Source organism: Phyllostomus discolor, chromosome 7 (genome assembly GCF_004126475.2).
Source record: "Phyllostomus discolor isolate MPI-MPIP mPhyDis1 chromosome 7, mPhyDis1.pri.v3, whole genome shotgun sequence".
In the NCBI taxonomy this organism is placed as follows: domain Eukaryota; kingdom Metazoa; phylum Chordata; class Mammalia; order Chiroptera; family Phyllostomidae; genus Phyllostomus; species Phyllostomus discolor.
In genome coordinates this window covers 21,452,092-21,474,114 of record NC_040909.2, presented here as the reverse complement: position 1 = coordinate 21,474,114, position 22,023 = coordinate 21,452,092, and the positions used below count along the sequence as shown (strand labels likewise).

At 40.9% G+C, this 22,023-nt stretch overlaps 3 protein-coding genes across 3 annotated transcripts in view; 2 read left to right on the top strand and 1 right to left on the bottom strand.

The window, feature by feature from the left end:
• The window catches only part of UBE2E1 (ubiquitin conjugating enzyme E2 E1), a 69,053-nt gene extending 68,132 nt beyond the window's left edge, over positions 1 to 921 (top strand). The window contains 1 exon segment of the mRNA XM_028518136.2: positions 145 to 921. Coding sequence (XP_028373937.1) covers positions 145 to 242 — 98 coding nt within the window. The 3' untranslated portion in view covers positions 243 to 921.
• NKIRAS1 (NFKB inhibitor interacting Ras like 1) lies at positions 604 to 16,238 on the bottom strand. The gene is given in 6 exon segments (XM_036031524.1): positions 604 to 2,722; positions 2,725 to 2,794; positions 5,687 to 5,869; positions 5,871 to 5,929; positions 10,942 to 11,052; positions 16,037 to 16,238. Coding segments are annotated over 5 exon segments (579 nt in total). The 5' UTR covers positions 11,036 to 11,052; positions 16,037 to 16,238; the 3' UTR covers positions 604 to 2,549.
• Positions 16,239 to 16,274: 36 nt separating this feature from the next.
• Positions 16,275 to 20,420, top strand: RPL15 (ribosomal protein L15). Its single transcript, XM_028518394.2, has 4 exons — positions 16,275 to 16,405; positions 17,091 to 17,272; positions 17,688 to 17,824; positions 18,490 to 20,420. The coding sequence occupies exons 2-4, from the start codon at positions 17,101 to 17,103 to the stop codon at positions 18,793 to 18,795; spliced, it is 615 nt and encodes a 204-aa protein (XP_028374195.1). The 5' UTR covers positions 16,275 to 16,405; positions 17,091 to 17,100; the 3' UTR covers positions 18,796 to 20,420.
• The last annotated feature ends 1,603 nt before the right edge of the window (positions 20,421 to 22,023 follow it).

The following is a 22,023-nucleotide window of genomic DNA, read 5'->3' as shown; positions in this document are numbered from 1 at the left end:
ACCAGAGTGGTAAAGTGTTGTTTCAAACATGGATTTGATCACCCATCCTTGAAACATTTCTCCCTGAGTTCTCACTAACTTACTTGCAAAAACTTAAAATACTCTTTTTCTTTCTCCAAAGTAACCTATGTTCTTTTCTTCCAGCCGACCCCTTGGTGGGAAGCATTGCCACTCAGTATATGACCAACAGAGCAGAACATGACAGAATGGCCAGACAGTGGACCAAGAGATACGCTACATAAACCGGGTTTTCACAATTCTTACCTTATTTGTCTGTCACAGAAAGAGCTGCTTTTGATTTTGAAGGGGTGGGGGAGGGTGGGAGTTGGTAAAGAGTAGGGTATTTCTATAACAGATATTATTCAGTCTTATTTCTTAAGATTTTGTTGTAACTTAAGGTATCTTGCTGCAGTAGACAGATTTGGTAATAGCAACATTTAAAATTGTCATTAGTTCTGCAGTATAAGCTAAGATGTAGTACAGAGAAGAATAGACATTTGGATTCAGTTGCTTGCAGTCTGTAAATTTAGAACAGCCTGATTTTGTACAGACTACACACATGGCCATTTATGTGACGTCCTTCCAAGACTACATACTTTTTTGTTTTAAAAATGGAAACTTGTTTTCCCTTCTTGGAAGGGAACATTGATATTTAACAATTTTTAGAGACTGTCATCTCTAAATGGACACATGGCTATAAGACACCACATAGGAAATGAGTAGTTATGTATTTTATTTTATATGCCAATCTATTGTGAAAATTAGAGTTTTGAATCAGGACTTGTGAAAACCTGTAGTAAAATACCTTAAGCTGTTAACTGTAAGGCGTGGAGTAGGAGTTGCTCAGTGGATTGGTTATTTGTTGTGGGCTACTTATGCCCGCATTTGTTACTGTGCTAATAAACAATATTAAAACAACCACCTACCACTACTGTATTCATTTACTTTCTTCAGCCTTTGTGTTTGGAAGAGTCTTTCTTTTAAAGTTGATAGATTTTGCTACTAAAGCAACCTAGAAGTAATTGCAGACTGAATGAATTGGTACGGTACTCTAATTTATACAACAGCCTTGCAGGATAGATTTTGAGGTGTCTTAGAAAAGGTTAATCTAACTCACCATCTTTCACAGATAAGCCCAAAGGTGAAGAGTTTTAAACGCATTTTTAAGTTACAGATGCCAATGGGGGCGGGTACATGAGAAATGGGTTCTCTTGTGGATAAATTAGTACAGCCACATTAGAGGGCAATTTGGCAGTGCCTAAGTGTTCTGATCTATAGGGCGCAGCAATTCTATTTCTTTGTATCCACACCAGAGAAACTCACCCAGGAGCATGGGATGAAGGTGCATACACAGTAAGTATTTCAAAGGAATATGGTTAACTATATGCATGCCAGCATAGATGTAAGTTCACTAAAAACAAGCAAACTACAGGACACTCTAGTATATTATTTTAAAATCATTGTGAAAGTATTTATCCATCTATGTAAAATACATGGGAAAAAGCTGGAGGATAAACTCAGTTAAGTGGGAGAGAAGGTAGGGAATGATTTAACCATAACTGAGTGATAATTTTTTACCAAAAATGTATTTGTGATGAGAAATTTTAAAGAATTATATAGTGGCAGTACTAGCCTAACCTAAAAGCATTCCATTAAAGATGTAAAAATTTACTACGTTTTCACATTTCCTTGCTGAAGAGCTTATTTCATGTTTTACATTTAAATCAGTTAACTGCTTTCACACTGAAACCATTAAGTAGCTTGCTTCCTGCTTTTAAAATTAGTTACAATATTTTCAGCTTGCTAAATACCATGAACCCCATCACTCAGACCTTGCCAAAATCCTCAGAGAACCTGGGCACAAACGTACATATCCAACTTGAAGACTACCTGTAGCCCAGTTATTTTTATGATACATTTTATTCCACTTCACTACATATCCAGAAAACTATTCTAGAAGGTATAGTATTCCTTGTGGAAAACAGAAGTTTTATTATCCTTGTGGGCCTAAGAGTTTTCTAAAGAAACAGTTTGCAGGTACTTACACCAACCACTACCTCAGGTCATGCTAAACGTGTAATTTGAACAAAGCTAAATCACAGGTTTTGTTACGTAGCAGACCTTCACCAGATAAAATTCAGCTAGAACCCAAATTGTTCACTGTTTCATCCAACTTAGACACAAAATGCCATTTTATAATTCTAGGCATTAGATGACTAGTTAATTTTTGTTTAAACCACGTTACGTTTGAGCTAAAAATGCATAAAGTTTACAGAATGGTAGCTTCTGAAACATTAAAGGGGGAACTCCTCATAGATACATATAGGTGCTAATATCAGGGACAAGTTTCAAGCAACCAAAGGGCAAATATATTATTTCATATCAGGCAATAAAATAAACTTAGCCCAAATAATTGAATTAAAACAAAGTGCATTTAAGTTACTTAGGGATTTCCAAACGACCAAAGGTAGCCACCAGTGGCCTATTGAAACATGTTCACAGACACTTAAAGGCAATCACTATTCACCCAACACCTGTGGCACTGACTTTCAGTTCTCGGAGCTAGAATTCCCTTTGTTTTTCCTCCCAGGCAGAGGAAAGCTCGATTTGCTCTGGGGCTGGGAAAGCTTGCTGGCTAAGAGAGTGAATGGTTCAATCAGGGTTTTCCGATCTGTGACCGTTACCTCCTCCCACAGTCGCACCTTCTCACTTTTTGCCCATGCTGTGCCACTTCGGCATCCACTTGTCTCTGCTCGGAAAGATCGATTTTGTTTCCTAATACGACAATTGCTACCTGAAAAACAAAATGGATAAAAAGATCACACTTTGCTAATGTCAGTTCCTAGGCAAAATGGAGAAATAAACTGTCCCACTTAAGACTGCTTCAACAAAACTGATTCTCAGATGTGACCTGAAGCATAAAACAGTAGACATGAACCTCACTCCTTCCTCACGCATTTTTTTAAAAGTACAGATGCTCTAGGTGGTTTTAAATGACAACAGGTAAAGTTACTCGACTCAGCTATGAATGGAAGCTAGACTTGGGGGAATTAATACTTAGGATACCGATAATGGTTTGACTGAAATGTGCCTGCATTTCAGTTTCACTATACCTGCTCTGTGTGGTTTCCGTAAACAAATGTCAAAATACACCGAGAGGACTCTCAGAACTGTGAGTTCTGCATCCTTAGAACCTAAGAGCTATGAGAACAGGAATTTTGTTCTGTTCACATTATTCTTAATTATAGAAAATTACCTAGCCCTGGCTGGTGTGGCTCAGTGGATTGGGCACTGGCTTGCAAACCGAAGAGTTGCCAGTTCCATTCCCAATTGGGGCACGTGCCTGGGTTGTGGGCCAGGTCCCCAGTAGGGGACACATGAGAGGCAATCACACATTGATGTTTCTCTCCCTCTCTTCTTCCTATCTAAAAATAAATTTTTTTCAAAGATACTTTTAAGAAAAGAAAATGACCTGAAGCAATACTAAATATTTATTGAGTACATGGACCAATAGCAACATTCTACAATAAATGCCAGGCAATTAGTCACTTAAACTTGGATGTTTACTACATACCAGGCGACCAAAACACAGCAGTCACCACGCCAGGGGAAAGAGGACATAAAAGAACCAAATTTTTGGACTGACTACAAAAATAAAAACAATGATGGGAAAATGGAGGGAGGGCAGCAAGAACTGTCAGAGAAGGCGCCTCTGAGGAGAAGCTTTGAAAGAGAACCTTTGAGCCATTACCGTGTTCTTGCCTTGAAGCTGAACCTGTGCTGCAGGTAAAGCCATGGCCCCAGAGCTTGTTTTCTTGGCAAATCTCGTGCTCCTCCATTTCTCAGCAGGAGCTGTCCCTTCAAGTCCTGCTGTCACTCTTCATCACCTAGATTTTTCCTTCACATAAATCCCCTAGTCTGACCTCCATCTCTCTTTCCTCCCTGATTGTACAAACGATTCCACTGTGTCCCTAGACCTCACAGAATCCCCTCCCTACATCCCCCGTCTCGGCTTAGAATGTTCCTGTCACTTGCCTAGCTGAAACCCAGCTCAGCCCGACAGTCCTCTCCCTACCACAAGGTGGGGCCGTGGGGAGGATACAAAGTGTCTCTGACCCTCAAAGCTGCCTGCAACATGTCTTCCTTAAAAACCTCAGAACTGGAGGCTGGTGCTGCTAGTTTCTGCAACTGCCTCCTACCTGCTTCCACCCCCATGTTGTTGCTGCTCATTACAGACCTGGCTCGTGGTCACGCGCACACTTTTGTCATAATTCCTGGTGATTTCACTTGCCATGTAGACGACCCTTCCCTAACCTTGTCTCTCAGTTCCTTGACTTCTTTAAAGACCTTAATCATTCCCCTAACCTCAGCCATTCACTGCCACAAACACACCCTAGCTCTGAGCATTGTAACTGCTCCGCTCTACGATCTCCATCCCAGGATCCCACTCCGACCTTTACCTTCCCAACACCCCACGCCAGTTTCTAAACACCACAAGGTCCTACAGTCCGCTGGCTCTACCACCTCATCACGGTCCCTCCACCCCTCCTGTGTCCTCAGCTCCTCACCCAGGTTTAGGTTCTTTTCATTTACTCCCTTGCTGTTGTTATCCCATCTATGTACCAAAAAGTTACATACTATGTGATGCCACTTACGTTAACACTCTTGAAATGACAAAGTTACAAAAATGAGAACAGATTAGCATTTGTCAGGGATTACACAGGGCAGCGATGGGACAGAAGTATGTGTAGTTACAAAGGTAACATGAGGGATCTTTGCAGCATGGAAATGTTCTGTACCTTGACTGCATAAATGTATCTTGGCTGTCATACTGTACCGTAGTTTTGCACAATGTTAACATTGGGGAAACCTAGCTAAATGTCACTGTTATTTCTTGAAACTGTATGTGAATCTACAATTATCTCAAAATACAAAAGTTTTAACATAAGAGTAACATGTAAAAATCTAGGTTAAGAACACCTAGCCAGTGCTGTTACTACAGGACGTACTCCTAGATGATGAGGAGAGTCAGCTTTGCGAAGATCTGGAAAATGGTCTGTGATAAGAGAGTTCCAGGCATGAGAACTAGCAATTGAGAAGGACTTAATAATGGAAGAAAATTATCATGTTGGAAAAACAGAAAAATGACCAGCGTCAGTGAGTCCAGGACAAAGGAACAGAATGATTAAGATAAGATGACAAGGCGGGTCACGGGCCAAGTCATAGAAGGCTTCATAGACGGTGGTAAAGATCTTATTTTTAAGTGTGAAATGGGTAGAAACCAATAATTAAATTTAAGTTATTTTTATTTTCTCCCTTTTTTTTTTTGGTAAGGCTGAAGACAAGAATCCTACTTAGCATAGGTGACAATAAAGAGCCTTAGGAACCCACATCACACCAGTAAATTCCATAAAGAAGGGGGAAAAAAAGAGCCCTAGGAAACAGTGATGCCACCACACAACATGAAATGAGCAAACTGTGTAGTACTTGAGATCGGGAGTCATTCAAATTCAACTTATACATGGTGACAAGCAAAGGGCAGAAGAAAAAAAATAAATAAAAAATATAGATTACAGGTACTGTGAATACAGTTTGATGCTTTAAAAATATTTTAACTACCCTAAATTCCACGCTATATATAAATAGTATTATAATTCATAGCTGGCATTTTAACATACCCACTTACCTCTTTCTTGTCTTTAAACTTATCAATTTCTTTCTTCAGGAGCTCCACTCTTTGAAAGGACTCAAGATTGTTCACACTGTACACTAGAACAAAGCCATCAGCAAATGAAAAATAATGTTTTGGCAGTTCCACACCTTCCTGTAGGCCTCTGGTGTCATAAAGATGCAACTGTTCCTTTACCCCCCCGGTCCGTTTCCACTGAAGCCATATACACATCTTCCATCGTTTCACAGTCTTCCATTCCTGGGACGAAAGGAGATCGCTCTGTGTACCAATGTCAAATCATTACATCGCAACGACTGTTGAGTATTTTCTCGTGCTTTAGAAGTTGCTGGCTTTCTAGGTTCCCCATTTACTACATGTAGTAATCATATTTCCCATTACTAACTTCTTTACAATGAAAGGTAGTTGTTATAGTAATAGAACAAACTGCTTTTTAAAAATATTTCTTCTGAGCCCTGGCTGGCGTAGCTCAGTGGATTGAGCACGGGCTGGGAACCAAAGTGTCCCCAGGTTTGATTCCCAGCCAGGGTACATTCCTGGGTTGCAGGCCATAATCCCCAGCAACCGCACATTGATGTTTCTCTCTCTCCCTCTCTCTCTGTCTCCCTCCCTTCCCTCTCTAAAAATAAATATAAATAAATAAAAATCATAAAAAAATATATTTCTTCTGGCCCTGGCTGGGCATTATTATCATTTGGTTGGAGCACTATCATGTACACCAAAGGTTGCAGGTTCGATCCCCAGTCAGGGCACATACGTAGGCTGCAGGTTCAGTCCCCAGTCCAAAGATGTAGGGGAGGCAACTGATCAATGTTTTCTCTCACATCCATGTTTTGTGTGTGTGTGTTTTTTTTTGGGTCTCTCCCTCTCTAAACAATTTTAAAAAGATTGTATTTATTTTTCAGAGGGGGAGAACACAGAGAGAGGGAAACTTTGATGTGTAGAGAGACATCAATCGATTGCCTCTTGCATGTCCCCAGCTGGGGACCTGGCCCACAACCCAGGCACATGGAACCCAGGCATGTGCCATGAACTGGGAATCCAACCAGCAACCTTTTGGTTCGCAGGCCAGCACTCCACCCCACTCAGTCTCACCAGCCAGGTCTCTCAAATCTATTTTAAACATATCCTTGGGTGGAGGATTTAAAAAATACTATTCTGTACAGAAGTGAAAGTATAAATAAAAATTTAGTAATGATTTAACACGACATATTTTAAAAAGTAACAAGAGTCAAAGAACTGATTACCTAAATTGGAAGATTAAAAGCTGATTTAAAAGGAGCTTCAACAACTAAGTGGCTCTATTTTCTTCTCCCTCAGCCAAGGACAGGACCTGGGGTAAATTTGCTGCCTTTTTTCTGTACAACTTCCACTATTTCCAGGGTTTGTTTATGACACTCAAAATTTCTTTGTCCAGTCTGGGCCTGAGCACCAGGCTTTAATTCCCAAGTACCCGCTGGGCTCTTCTATGTGAATGTCCTGCCAGTTCTTCAAAATACAAAACTTGTTATTGTTCCTCCCACACCAGTTCCTCTTTGCTTTTTCCCGTGATCACCATCCACCTGGGCAGTCCCTTAGAGTTCTCTTTAAACAAGGAAAGGGTAGGTGAGCGCTATGGTAAAGCAGCCACTCTAATGCTGAAACATCTTCTCAGTACAGTGCCTCCTTCCATTCCCATTGTGCATTGTCACCTGGACTGCTGCAACAGTTCAGTAAACATCTGGTAAACACCTTCATCCTTTCTGGACTCTGCCCAAAGTTCAACTCTGTGGATCCTCTCCTGATCATCCCCTTCTCTCCTTTCTGCTTCCTGGTGCCTGTATAGGTAATTGATTTAACATTTAAAGCTGGAGTGTAAACTCCTTGGGAGCCAGGACTGTGGCTAATCTATCTTGGTAGCTCTGAGGACTAACAACTTGGCTTACATAGAAAGTCCTTTGTAAATGTTTGCTAAATAATGAATTTATAATTGATATCCCAGTTTCAGCCCCCTTCTTGCCTAAGTGATCCTTTTAAAATGCATTCCTAGTCCCAGTTGGTTGGAGCGTCATCCTGACATGCCAAGATAGTGGGTGCGATCCTCAATCAGGGCACATACAAGAAGCAACCAATGAATGCACAAATAAGTGGAGCAACAAATCTCACCCCCCACCCCACTGCCTCCCCACCTTCCTCTCAAGAAATTTTTAAAAATAATAAATTGCATTCCTGTTTTGCTTCATTTGTGCAGAACTGACTCTTCAAATAGTCTATAACTCCCTTGAGAGAAAGAAAACATTCTGTGTACATAGCAGGTATTCAATAATCATTTATTGAAAGGGGATTAAGAGGCAATTAACACTTAAAATTTTAATTGGTGGAGATGTATATGATAAGATAGGTATTAAAATGTCCCAGTAATCACCTTCATATTTAAATATGAGCTATAGCTGGAGGTAAAATCATATGGATAACATCCTATGCCAATGAAATACACTATACTATAGGTTTTAAAAAACTCTTGCCTATAATTCTCTTAAGCAACCTAAATACTGTAAAATGTTTTGTTATAGGTGCCTTATATAAAATGTCTGAAGTATTAACAAAATCTTCATGAAGTCTTAGATTAAAGGAAATAATAATAAAGAGATTGCATCATGAGAAAACAAGAATTTACTTTCATCAGCATAATTCTTTAAGGAATGTGTTCAATGTTTAGAAAGAAAATTATTGTTCAATTCCCAGCCAGGGCACATGCCTGGGTTGCAGGCCATAACCCCCAGCAACCACACATTAATGTTTCTCTCTCTCTCTATCTCCCTCCCTTCCCTCTCTAATAATAAATAAAATCTTTAAAAAAATTATTCATATGTTTGAGTATGTATCATCCTGTGATAAATTAACCTACCTTAAGGAAACTAAAGGTTACTCTATTAAAAAAACAACTTACTGGGCTTGGATTACAAAAAATCTTAAAAGCTACCAAGACTTGCACAGTAGATGTTTTATCTACCAAAAGCCAGCCTAGCTACCTCCTGCCCCCCTATTAAATTTAGACATTTTGAGATTTTGTTACTTTATAAATTAGCTGAAGTCATGACTCTTCCATTAGCTTTCTAGATCTTTCACACACTCCGTGCTGCTGGCCAACAACCCCAGCCCTATACCAGCAGAAGACCAGGGGTACAATTTCTGGAGACAGTAAAACAGAGGATGCTTAGACTGAGGGATGGAAGATACAAAAACAGGGCAGTTAAGCGACATGCTCGTCCTGTTCCCCAAACAGTGAGGTCTCTATCCTCCAGCAGAGGAATAGGGAGAATCTGGCCACTGAAAAAGGTAAAATCCTAAATATGGTAACATTAGGGTTCCCCAACAAACCCCCACCCAGGTCATCTTATGAAGCTCAAACTCTTAATCCTATCCCCATGCTTAGAGTTTTCAATAAACTTTTTCATTCTTCATTCTTAATTATGAATAGACAACACATGATTACCAGATACCCGAGGAAAAGGGAGACCAAAAAACCGGAACACACCATCTTAGATAAAAAAAAAGGCTGCAAAATAAAAAAAAGAAAAAAAAAACTATGTGATATTATACTCAAACAGATATGATAGTGCATCCATGAAATAAGAACAGGATACTAAAAAAGTGAAAGCAACCTAAGGGCTGGGAAATAAAGATAAGGAAAACTCTTAAAAAGTGGAACAAAATATTGAGAGATGGAAAACAGGAAAAACAGACTACTAGTCTAGAAGGTCCAGCATCCAAAAGAGTTCCAGAAAGAACACAAAGGAAGAAAAGCATCAAAGTCATTCAGAACTGAAGAACGTGCGTTTCCATATTGAAAGGGCCAGATTTTCTTCATGTATTTCAACCAAACAACCTATCACAACAGATTGAATACAAAAGCAGGAAGATATGATAATCCAGCTGCCTTCTATTAAATTGGACATTAGATTTCCAGAAATGTAAATCAATGCTCTCCTCACTAAATTTTTGGAAGATATTATTTTTCATAAAAACATGTTATCTTTTCAGGGGGGAATGGGTAGGGATTACAGGAACAAATTTGGAGGACACATGGACAAAAACTAGGGGTGGGGGGTAATGGGGGGAAGGGGGGAGGGTTGGGTGGGTGGGCTGGAATGGGAGTAGGGGGGAGAAAACTGTACTTGAACAATGATTAAAATAAAAAGGAAAAAAAAAAACATGTTATCTTAGCATGTGGTAAGTTTAAGGAATGTGTTCAATGTGTTATTATTTTAAATAATAAATATTTTTAGTTTAATTTCTAATACAGTAAAAATATATCCTACACAAACAAAAACTGTCTGGAGTTTTAAGAGGGTGAAGGGATTCTTCCCTCCACCCCTAGGCATAATTCAGAGACATAAATTAGAATCTTTTTGCAGAGACATAAATTAAAATCTAGAAGTAAAAAATTAAGAACCAATAGGGCAGCATTTGTGACAGGAGCAATTCAGAAACCAAAAAGTTTCAGAACTGCTGGCCCAGACACCATAATAAAAACCAAATATGGATTTAACCAAAATTGTTAAATATTTTGGGATGGAGAAAGAGAAGCAGAGCTCGTCAAAATAGTTAATAAAAGGTAGCAATATACTCTAAGCTACTTGCCAGAGATAAATACTTTGAAGATCTATGATTCTACTTATCTCTCTAACATAAACCTCATTTCGCTCTAACTTGTACTGTCTGTCTGCTTTACTAAACCATGAACTCCTTAAAGCCTAAGATGAAGTCTTCTTCAACTCTGTATTTTCACAAGGCCTCGTCACAGCCCATACTAAGATTTAATAATGATTGAACTCAAATTAATAAATAAGTGAAAACATCCAATTCACAAAATTAGAGCATACTGGAGCTGACAGCTGTTTCTTCCATTTTAAAAACCTGTACAGCGGCATTGGAAAGCCATGCTTGAAATAAGAATGAGATCATTCAGTGTCTTCTTGTCAGTGCTTCAATGACTCTGAGATCACTATTCATTTTGTAAATACACAGAAAACTATATATATAAGGATATAACTTACAGCAAGCACCCTTGAATTTCATTCTCATAAAAGATGTTTTTTTTTCTCTCCCCTATTTTTTCCTCGTTCAATCTCTTTTGACTTTGATGACCTTCTTGGTCCCTCTGGGTTACACTCTTGTGCCCTGCCACCCATCATCAGGTTAGTATGACCAATCAAAGACCCCTAGCAGGTCCTAGACCCTAAAGAGAAACTACAGAAAAGTAATCTTACCAATAGTATGATTCCCATAAAGGAGCTGCTCCAAAATCGCTGTTTTCCCCACAGACAGCAAGCCGCAAACCACAACCTTGCAGCCCTTTCCCATCTTCTCTCAGGTTACCACTGTAAAGAGAACAGAAGATCTTTAAAACTGTATATGGCTGCCCTTGCTGGAGTCATTCTGTTGGTAAGAGCATTGTCTCCATACTCCAAGGTTGTGAGTTTGATTCCCAGTCAGGGCACATGCAAGAATCAACCAATGAATGCACGAATAAGTGAAACAAATCGATTGTGTCTCTGCCCCCTTCCCTCTCTCTCTCTCAAATCAATAAGTAAAAAAAAAAAAGTTTTACTTGTATATGGTTCAAATCAACCTTTTCTTTTTTCTATGTTTAAATTTAGTAAGTAATACATACATAGGGGGATTTCAAATATAAAAAAGAATACATAGTCCTGGCTGGTGTGACTCAGTGGATTGAGCGCCGGCCTGCGAACCAAAGGGTCACTGGTTCAATCCCCAGTCAGGGCACATGCCTGGGTTGCTGGCTACATCCCCAGTAGTGGGCATGTGAGAGGCAACCACACATTGACGTTTCTCTCCCTTTCTTCCTCCCTTTCCCTTTCTCTAAAAATAAATAAATAAAATCTTTTAAAAAAATTTAAAGGAACGTGCCACCTAACCACATAGGAAGAGGATAAAAAAAAGTTCTCCAAAGGATAAGAAAAAATGATGGCAGCAGGGAACAAGTCTGTAGTCAGAAAGGTTGCTTTTGGGACATAAGTCCTGGTTCTCTATTGTTATTTCCCCTTCCTCTGAAAACGTCTTAACCCCAATAGAATTTCTAAATACCAATCCTTATATCATCTCTCCTTCCTGTTCAATCAAAAAGTTCCTGCACCACACAATTATATCAATCTAAAAAAAAAAGTTCTCAAGTGCTTAAAAAGGCAGATGCACACTGTAGTTGAGTGAAACAGACAGTTTTAAGGAAAAAAACACCTAACAGCAGCAATAGACCCTCTGTAAAGGGAGGCAATCTGAGTGCTGGGGACTGCGGCAAATGGAAAAGTGCTGAAACCAACAGAATCCTGAGAAATTCAGAAATCAAATATTCCAAAGAGTCTTTTAAAGTCTCAATATATCTGCTTTAAAAGTGGTATTCTACAATTGTATTTTGATCACTTCTATTAGGACTAGCACATAAGGTTTATTTAAAATATGTATATTTTGTGTGTATGTGTAAATAAATACCGTGTTTTGCCATGTATAATGCACACCCATGTTTTTGTGCACATTATACATGGGATTATTATACCCATTGTTATGCCCATGGAATGCAATCATTGCACCCATGTATAAGGCACATCCTTATTTTTCCCTAAAATAATCTGTGCGAAAATGTGTGCATTATGCACGGCAAAATACAGTAAATGGGGAGGGCAAGGTTGTTTCAGCATACCACAGAAATCTCCATCACAGGCAGACAGTGAAAGGAACTGAACAGAGGTAACTCAAACACTAGGTAAGGATTTTAAGGCTTTTTAGGAAACAAAAGGAAAGAGAAGATAGAACAGACCAATTAAATATCTTACATCATTAGAAAGGAAAAAGATGAAACGATGTACAGTCGACCAAAGCACAGCTGAGACATTCTAGGCGCCTAGCTGTCTTCAAGAGGGAAACAAGACTGCGTAAAGCTGAAGCTCAGAGGCCTGTTACCATCAATTGGGTAGTCTGAATTCTTTAATAAATTAAAACTTGCCATACGATTTTGAGTGAATGACATTAAATACACATTCAAAAATACTTTATTTTCTATATATATGGCAACAATGGTAAGGACCCATACTACATATAAGGAAGTGGTTATGCTTATATACACCCAGATTTACAAACAAAAACTACTAAAAGCTTAATTCTTTAAGCATTATAATATTTAATAATTCACAAACACAATAAACACACACCATTCCCTTCCAAATACAAAAAAGAGGTCATCTGCAGCACCCTGCATGGGCACTGAATCACATGAGTGGATCCTGGGGGTGTCCAAGTCTCTTACGTAAATCTAGGTTGCAGGAGTTTGTAAAAGTACATGGATTATGACTTTTAATGTTCCTCATGCTATAGATGGAAACTACATCGACATTGAGGTTAACAAAAACAAAGCAATGGTTGGAGCTACTTGTTACACTCCTTACCCTCAGAAACTGCTGGAAATTCAATCCATGACCTATTAAAACTTATCTGATGTAAATAACTAAGAAAATGTGCTAAACAGGCAAAAACCAGTGCAGCTTTAAATACATACTGCTTTGCTTTACAGGCTAATTAATCACTTTGCTAGAGAATAGCCTTGGCTGGTGTTGCTCAGAGGATTGAGTACAGGCCTGTGAACCAAAAGGTCACCAGTTCGAGTCCTAGTCAGGGCACATTCCTGGTTTCGGGCCAGGTCCCCATTAGGGGGCGTGTGAGAGTCAACCACACCTTGATGTTCTCCCCTTCCTCTCTCTAAAAATAAATAAATAAAATCTTCAAAAAAATTATCTTGCTAGAGAATAAAAACTTGACCTGGTTCATTCCTGTGGATAACACTGAACTTGGTCAATATTCTCTTTGAAGAGCCAATCAGAAACAGCTTCCCAAAATATCAGTACTTCTGGTCTTTTACCTCTGGAAATCATTCTACTTTTATAAAGAAAACACAACATTTTTACACAATGAAGTTTTTCCCATGTGATGTTTACATCATAACGCCTATAATATCTATGATGTTAATGGTGTTTCAGTTATGTTTACATTGTAAGATCACATGGATACATCACATGAAGACTACACTGTCTTTTTATGTAAACATATACTGTGTACAATACTTTTACTATCCATATATGAATACATTTATATACATAAACATACACCTAAAGGGTTTCGCAAACAGTATTGCACATGAGCTTACCATTCTTTTATTCATTTAATAAATATTTACTGAGGGCTTATCTAGTGCCAGGCATTAGAAGCAAACTAGGAGGCAAAACCAGAAATGATCCCTACCCTCAGAAATCTCAAAATCAATTGGAAATACTAATCCAAATCTTGCAAAACTAACAGAGAAACTGCAAATTAAGAAACAAAACTACAAAAATCTAACTAAGAAATTAGCAATGGTTATTCACATTGCCAGACTCTCCTTTCCCAAAGAGTTGCCCAATTCTGCAATCAGTCTTGATGTATTTTTCTCACACCCCACTTCTGGTCCATCAGTAAATCCTCTACCTTTTCAACATCCAGGTGGACCACTTACCACTTCCCTCACTCGGACACAATGAAGTGCCCGAGGTGCCAACTTCTCTCACCTGGTCTTAAAGACATTCATGTCATAAACCCCAAAACCAGGGAGTATTTCACTTGACAGAAGAAAAGGATTTTGCAGCTGTGATTAAACTAAGACCATTGAGATGGGAAGATTATCCTGGATTATCTGGGTGGACCCAATGTAATCACACCTGTCTTTGTATGGGGGGGGGAGACAAGAGTGTCAGAAAGTGATAGGTTGATTTGAAGATATCATACTGCTATCTCTGAAGATGAAAGAAGGGAGCAGGAGCCAAGAAATACCAGTGGACTCTAGAAGCTGGAAAAGGCAAAGAAATAGATTTCCCCCCCAATGCCTCTAAAATGAACACAGACTTACTGACACCCTGATTAAAGCCTCGTGAGATTTCCGACGTGCAGAGCTGTGAGAACAAATCTGTGTTGTTTTAAGCCAGTATATTTACTGTCATTTGTTAGAGCAGCAGTAGAAAACTAATGCAACCTCCTCACTGATCTTTCTGCTTCCACTTTTCCCCTTCTTTCTTTTAGCCTCAAACTACTATCCAAACTGATCCTTTAAAAATATGTGAGCCGCATAGTTATCCTTCTGCTCAAAATCTTCCCGTGGTTTCCAGTCACAGTACGAAAACCCAAAGTCCTCCTAAGAACCTCCAGCTCTGTTTCCCCCGCGGTTCATTACAGCCACACTGCCTCTCTGCTGTTCCTGTATTAATCCAAGAATACTCCAGCCTTGGCATTGGTCCCTCTGATTGAAATAAGTCCCCACATCTCCACAGCTCATATCCTTCAGGTCTCTTCTCTAACGTTCCTTTTCAAAAAAGACCCTGAACACTCCATCCAAAATTTCCACCGGTACCCCAACACTCCCCATCTCTTACCTCCCTTAACGGTTGTGCTTCGCACTTACCGCCCAGTACTGTCTCTTACTATGTTTATTGCCCATTTCCAAGAAAGACAGCAGTTCTGCCTTGACCACTGCTGCACCCCCAGCGGTTGGGACACTGCCTGGCACGCATTAGACACTTCATAAATATTTGTTAATTGAATCAACGAATGTGAGGACTCTGACAATGGTAAAGCTGCGGTTAAAAAAAAAAAAAAGGAAAGTCGGAAATAGGGGCGAAATAACCAAAACCGCTAATGATAGAAGATAAGTATGATTCTCTTAAACCTTGGCCACACCTAAACTTAGAATTTGTAAAATTAAACCACACGATTGTATCAAAAATGAAAATATTCTGGAGACGCCAAAAAGCTAGTAAACCATTTTTTCATAACGTACGCAACACAAAATGTCAGCATTTTTTCGGCATTTCTTCCCTAAACACTCGCACCTGCCAACCAGATCTTGGCAAATTAATATTACGTTTTTCTTAAAAACAAAGCAAAACAAAACAAAACTGTGGTCTTGACGTTGCAATACTGGAACCACATCTCTACGCAGGAAAGACATGGGAATGAAAAGGCACAGAGCCACTCGCGCTCCCCCTCCCCGGACCCTTTTAGGACGAAAACCTCGGAACCGGGCCTGCAGGGGCTAAAGCCCTAACTGGCCGGCGGGAGGGTGGGGAAGGGTGCGCCTGGACCCTCAGCCGCAAAGCCCCTATCACGGACGCCTTATTTGGCGGCTGGGGCACAGTCGAGAACCACCTCGCAGCCCCAGCCTTCTGCGCCCGTCCCAGGGGAGAAAGGGGACAGCGTTTCCCGCAGCGACACCTAAAGCGAGGAGCCTGCAGTGCGTGAAACATACCCGTACACCAAAGTGACACAGACCTGCACACTTCGCAGACCCCGAAGAAAGCGACGCGCTGGCTGCGAGGCTCCAAGGCGGGTTTTAGCCACTGGAGCCCCGCCCCCAACTTGTCTTTCTCCACTGCGGTTCCCGAGTGCTCGCCAGTCGAAGCCTCGCCGAGGACTGTCACAGAGAGCACAAGGGGCGGGACAAAAGTGAACGCTGCGTCCAATCTCAGCGGAACTCCGCCCACCAGTCTCTCTCCCTCTCTCTGCCGGAACTACATGTCCCATGAGGCTCTGGGGGGGCCCGCAGCTTTCACCGGAAAAGGTTTCACTAGAAGTGGGGGAGGAGTCCAAAAGGGATTGTGGGAGAAAGGTTCCTCCTTTCCGTCTGGCCGCAGCCATAAGGTAAGCTGTGTCGGAGATATTCACTATTCCATCCATCGCGGATCTCCCTTCACCTGTGCCATCCAGGCTTAGGGATCCTACTTCCTCGGAGCTTTTCCTGTTTCCAGTGCGGCGCGAATTTGATCAGGATGTGGGGCAGCGGGGATATGGCGAGGCGGCCCCCGGGGCGGACTGGGGGATGATGTGATGGCGGCGCGAATTCGAGCTGGGCCCACAGTGTAAAGGAAAGGAAGGCGTGGGAATGAGAGGAGTCTGGGCCAGGCTTTCCTAAAGCGAGCCCGGCCGGGTGGGTGGCGTAAGTGCTTTTTCCTAGAGAGTTAATCTTCGGCGGCGGGAAAATCTTTTCCTGTATAGTCCGCGAGGTTTTTTTTGCAAACTGGGCCCGGCCCTTGAGGACGCTGTCTGCCGCAGTCATCCGCCCCCTCAGGGCCCAAGTCTAGCGCCATTTATTCGTCCAGCAAAAATGTTATTTTCTGCGTGGCGCCGCGCTGGCGTTGCAGAGGTAACTGAGCGCTGCTTTCTGCGAGCGCAGAGGAGGGGTTTAGGTTGGCTATGCACTGCAGTTTGCGCAGAGCCATTTTCATCCTCAGTGGTTTCCTTGCGGTCGGCAGGGAACTAAGATGGACGGTCGGTCTCGTTTACTTTAAATGGAGGATGCCTTTAAATGCTCGGTTTTTCCTCAAAGGTAAGCCAAGATGGGCGCTTACAAGTACATCCAGGAGCTATGGAGGAAGAAGCAGTCCGACGTGATGCGCTTCCTTCTCAGGGTGCGCTGCTGGCAGTACCGCCAGCTCTCTGCGCTCCACAGGGCCCCCCGCCCCACCAGGCCCGATAAAGCGCGCAGGCTGGGCTACAAGGCCAAGCAAGGTGAGAGGCGTCTGCCTGGGTGTTGGGATCCAATTGGGTTCCCCGGGGAAAAGCTAGAAATCCTTGATTAGAAAGAGCTGCTATTGCCCTGATGTAAACCTTCACATGGGGCTTTGGCAGCAACCGTCTTAAACTATGAAAACATTGAAATTGTTTAGCAGCAAATGACTGCACGCAATCCTATGTCAAGTGTGGCATAGGTTACACAAATTTGTAGGAGCCTGGACTAAAGCCCATTAGCAATCTAGAGTGGAAATGAGAAGTTGCTGTCTCCGTGTGTGGTTAATAAATTCTTCTACCTCCATGGAGCGTATAGTATCTGACATATGGTGTGCATATATTTGACGTAAGAGCAAAACTGACGTGTTGAGTCATTCTGTGGCTTTTACAAGAACACCGTAATTTTTGTTTATAGGTTATGTCATATATCGGATTCGTGTGCGCCGTGGTGGCCGCAAACGCCCTGTGCCTAAGGGTGCGACCTATGGCAAGCCTGTCCACCATGGGGTTAACCAGCTGAAGTTTGCCCGAAGTCTTCAGTCTGTTGCTGAGGTAAGTGGTTTTTGAATAGTAGATTGGTCACCTCCTGGAGATGGTATACAAGGATTTGTGTGGTTTTTCTGATGGCTAACTTGTGCCTAAGTGAGCCCTTCTTGTTTTAGAAGTTTTAGTTACTAATCTAGGTAAAGAGTTTCAGTCAAAGATGAGACTTTGTAAGTCTTTGTTACTAATTTGTCTTTCCTCATACGTGTATGGGAGAGTTGTGTTTTAAGATTAGTGTGAATCTGGAACCTAAGCATTTCAAGGGCAGTATACTTGGTCTGGAAGAGCACATTTCCCCAGGTGTATAGAAGCTATGTGCTTTTAAAAGGCAGAGAAGGCTGTGGCAAAGAAACCACTGTGGCCTGCAAAGTCTAAAATGTGCAAAATAGTAAGGTTTTCTATATAAAAGTTTGCTGACACCCTTTGTTGTATTAGAAAAAAGACAAAGTTCCAGAATCCTAAATTTTGTTAGCCAGAGAGTCTTAACATTTAGACCTTAAGGGCATTCGCAAATCCCAGTCATTAGATGGGGGGAATAATAGGGAGTAAGTTTACCTTTTCATTCTTGATGGTCACACCTCAGTCTCTTGTTTAGTGGTGAACTGAAGAGAAATCTTGGTTTCTAATGTGCTACTGTGGGAAATGTGGGAGGCTAACCTTTTTTCCTCTTCTAGGAGCGAGCTGGGCGCCACTGTGGGGCTCTGAGAGTCCTGAATTCTTACTGGGTTGGTGAAGATTCCACGTACAAATTCTTTGAGGTTATCCTCATTGATCCATTCCATAAGGCTATCAGAAGGAACCCTGACACCCAGTGGATCACCAAACCAGTCCACAAGCACAGGGAGATGCGAGGGCTGACATCTGCAGGCCGCAAGAGCCGTGGCCTTGGAAAGGGCCACAAGTTCCACCATACTATTGGTGGTTCGCGCCGTGCAGCTTGGAGAAGGCGCAATACTCTCCAGCTCCACCGTTACCGCTAATACGTGTCATGTTTGTAAAATTCTTACCTAATAAACAATTTAGGACAGTCTTGTCTGCTTAAAAGTGTTCTTTAATTTGTTAAAACTAGTCTGCAGATTGTTTCGTGAATGCATTGTCAAATTATGAAAGTTAAAGTGCAATAATGTTTGAAGACTATAAGTGATGGTGTATCTTGTTTCTCATAAGATGAACACTTGTTTTTGCTTTATCAGCGATTTTCAACATTTTTTCATCTGTGACACACCAAAATGTGTATTAGTTTTCTGCTGGTCTGATAAAAAAAGTTGGTGTAATTTTTGATTTATTCACATCAGGTGGCTATTGTGTTGGCTGTTGTCATTTTTTATTTGACAATCTAAGGGGAAAGAGGTCAGTGCCCCTGACTAAATAATCGGGTATTGCATGTTTTAAAAATTCTTGCATTACACCAGTGTGCCATGGCACACCAGTTGAAAATCGCTACTTTTTCTTGTTAGGGAGTTTTCTATGTCAGTGTTTAAAATCTGTTTGGTATGATAGGTGTAAAATAAACTCTGTGAAAAAAGGAGTACAGAACTAGCTGTGTAGATTTGTTGATGCATGTGGTAAAACGTACAGCTTTATTGGGGTAATGCAGTCCTCTGCTGGTGTACTCAAGGGGCTCTTTTTAAGTTGAATTTTGCTTGGAATTGCAAAAGATAGTCTGTTCTCATAATCCTATGCAGAAAAATGAATTAATAGAGGGTCCATATTTTTAGATTAACCTAATATAACTGCTCTTCTAAAAGAAAAGTAAAAAGAATGCCACCACTCTTTAGGAGAAGTGAAAGATCTTGTTGAAAGAGGGCTCTCAAATGTCCTGATTTACCTAAACAAAATTAGCTTGGTCTCCACAGTACCGTTGACTCACATAAAAGGTGGACACTGCTGGGACACTTGTGGGATGTATAGAATACTGAATTTCATGCAGCAGAGTAATGGTAATTACACTGGTGTATATTAAGACATGAAAATTGGACATGAGGAAAATAAGTGTTAATTTTCCCCCTAGCCACCCTAGGGAGAGAAATTCACTTTAAAAGTACCTCTTTGCTTGGTCCATTTAGTCTTAAAAGTCATTTTGGGTCAACCCACCATGTCCATTATCCCCATAAGGCTACTGAGAAATGTCATGTAGTTGGTGTTTATAGAAGTCCATGGTTTCTAGTTGAATATTATGCACTGTCAACAGTTATTTTGCCCATACCTCCTCAAACTACCCTCAAAATCCTTAACATTCCACAAACTCCAGGCCTTCAACTGTGCCCACCCTAATAGTAAAGCATACCACCACATGGTGTTTGCCTTGTGTCTTCCAGCAGACCAGGCTTCTGTGTTCCGCCATGAACTTACTTGAGTGTGGGAAATAGAGAAGAGGAATTGGCCCCAATTACCAACTGGGTTTGCTGACTTAATAGGTTGTTTCCAAAATCTAATTGTGGGTTTCTTTTCTTCGGAAATCTTAAAAGGCTCAGTTAAGTGATATCCAGAAAACATTTGGCAGACTCGAAACCTTTTAAGACAAATTCCTTTCCACTCAAAAATCTTACACCATCTATTTTGTGTGTAGAAGATGTTCACCTAAAGGAATAAATGTCTGTTAAACCAAACCAAATGGACCTTCTGTTATCTTTTGTCATCTAAATACTAATGGTTAAGGCACATGCCTAGGGTGCTGGTTTGGTCCTCTGGTGTGCCTACCTTTGTGAGGCAGCCAACTGATACTCTTCACATCGATGTTTCTCTCCCTTTCTCCCTTCTCTAAAAATAAAGATCACTTTAGTAGAGTCTAGAAGGAAACGGAGGAAAGAACCTGTACCCAATTAGATAATCTATTTTTCTAATAGAGATCTAGACAAGGAATATTCTCTGGGAATCCCTCTGATGGCCTCAGGCAAGCTTCTTACTCTTATGCCTGTTTCTCCCATTATCAATGTAAGAGAATGCTGTGCACTAGCAGGGGAGTGGTTAAGGGCAACGAGTCTAGAGTCACGTTGCTGAAATACAAACTACACTCCCATTTCCTGGCAGGAATGATCTTGGGCAAGTGGCTTCAAGTCTTTTAAGTCTGAATTCTCTTGTAAAATGGGTAAAACAATAAACCCAGAGTTTGTCAGTATTTTTCCACACCTACTTGGAGAGGAGTACTCTTGACAGCCTGGATGTCTAGGTCAGACTTTAAATTTAGAGAGAAATAGTGCTATAGTAGAACAAAGGGATCTAGTAGGTAATCATGGCTTGAATGAAGTATCTGTTAAGAGCCAATTCTCTTCCCTCTAATTCTGCACTTCCCCAAGCAACCATTTAATCAGTAATTTGGTCTTTCAATTGGACCATGAATAGTTCTTAATAGCTCTTCTTTCTGTAGACTGTAGGTTTGCATTGCCTGTTTATATATCACTAATATAAAATAAGTCTTATCTGAATACTATTAAGTGTTCATTAACCCTCCAGTCCCTAATGTTCCTTAGTGGATTGATAACATTAAGTTTCTATTAATGTATTTAATTCTGATGTATGTTATATTTGACTCATATATAAAAATAAATTTTGTTGCATCTCGATCCAGAAAAAAACCTTTAGGCTAATGTTTTTCCCGAAAGTGGTGATTTGAGATCATGCGTACATAACTCCCAATCAGGGGTTCCCGTGCTAGTGGTTTATCACAAAAGTGCTCTCAGGAGAAACTGACAAGGGAAGAGAAGCCAAATAGGAGCATGATTTCAGTATTGCAGGGGGTTGTTTCTGCCCGATCCTGCAGGGGAACTCAGGAATGTAAATTTGTGTCTTAGAATTTGTCCCAACTCATGCAAAGAAACCCAACTTGCCACAGTCAGCCATGGGTCCAGGGCCACCCTGGGAGAATGTGAACTCCCAGGGACTGGAATGTAAACTAGCATTCCAAGTGGCACTTGCAGGTCAAGGGCAGGCCTCCTGTAAGAGTCTCAGGTACAGAAACAAGCACACAGAAACTGAGGAGGGCTACACAGAAGCAATAAAAGCTCCAAAGGAATACGGCTTGAGTGCTGACAACCTCTGTCTCACAACATCACAGCGATTTCATTCTCCTCTCTCTAGTTGAGGTTTTATTAAGAAAACGTTTTCATCATCAATCAGTTCTTTGGCTAACATTTCCAGCACAATAAAATCAGTGAACAATTTTGCAAAAATTGCCGAAGTAGGGGGACAATGAAAAAAAAACAAGGTTG

What these genes read in the sequence shown, in the direction of transcription:
- RPL15 (XM_028518394.2), top strand. Translation starts at nt 17,101, where the DNA reads ATGGGCGCTTACAAGTACATCCAGGAGCTATGGAGGAAGAAGCAGTCC. An exon ending in GGGCTACAAGGCCAAGCAAG is followed by an intron (nt 17,273 to 17,687) that starts GTGAGAGGCGTC and finishes TTTTGTTTATAG; the next exon opens with GTTATGTCATATATCGGATT. An exon ending in GTCTTCAGTCTGTTGCTGAG is followed by an intron (nt 17,825 to 18,489) that starts GTAAGTGGTTTT and finishes TTCCTCTTCTAG; the next exon opens with GAGCGAGCTGGGCGCCACTG.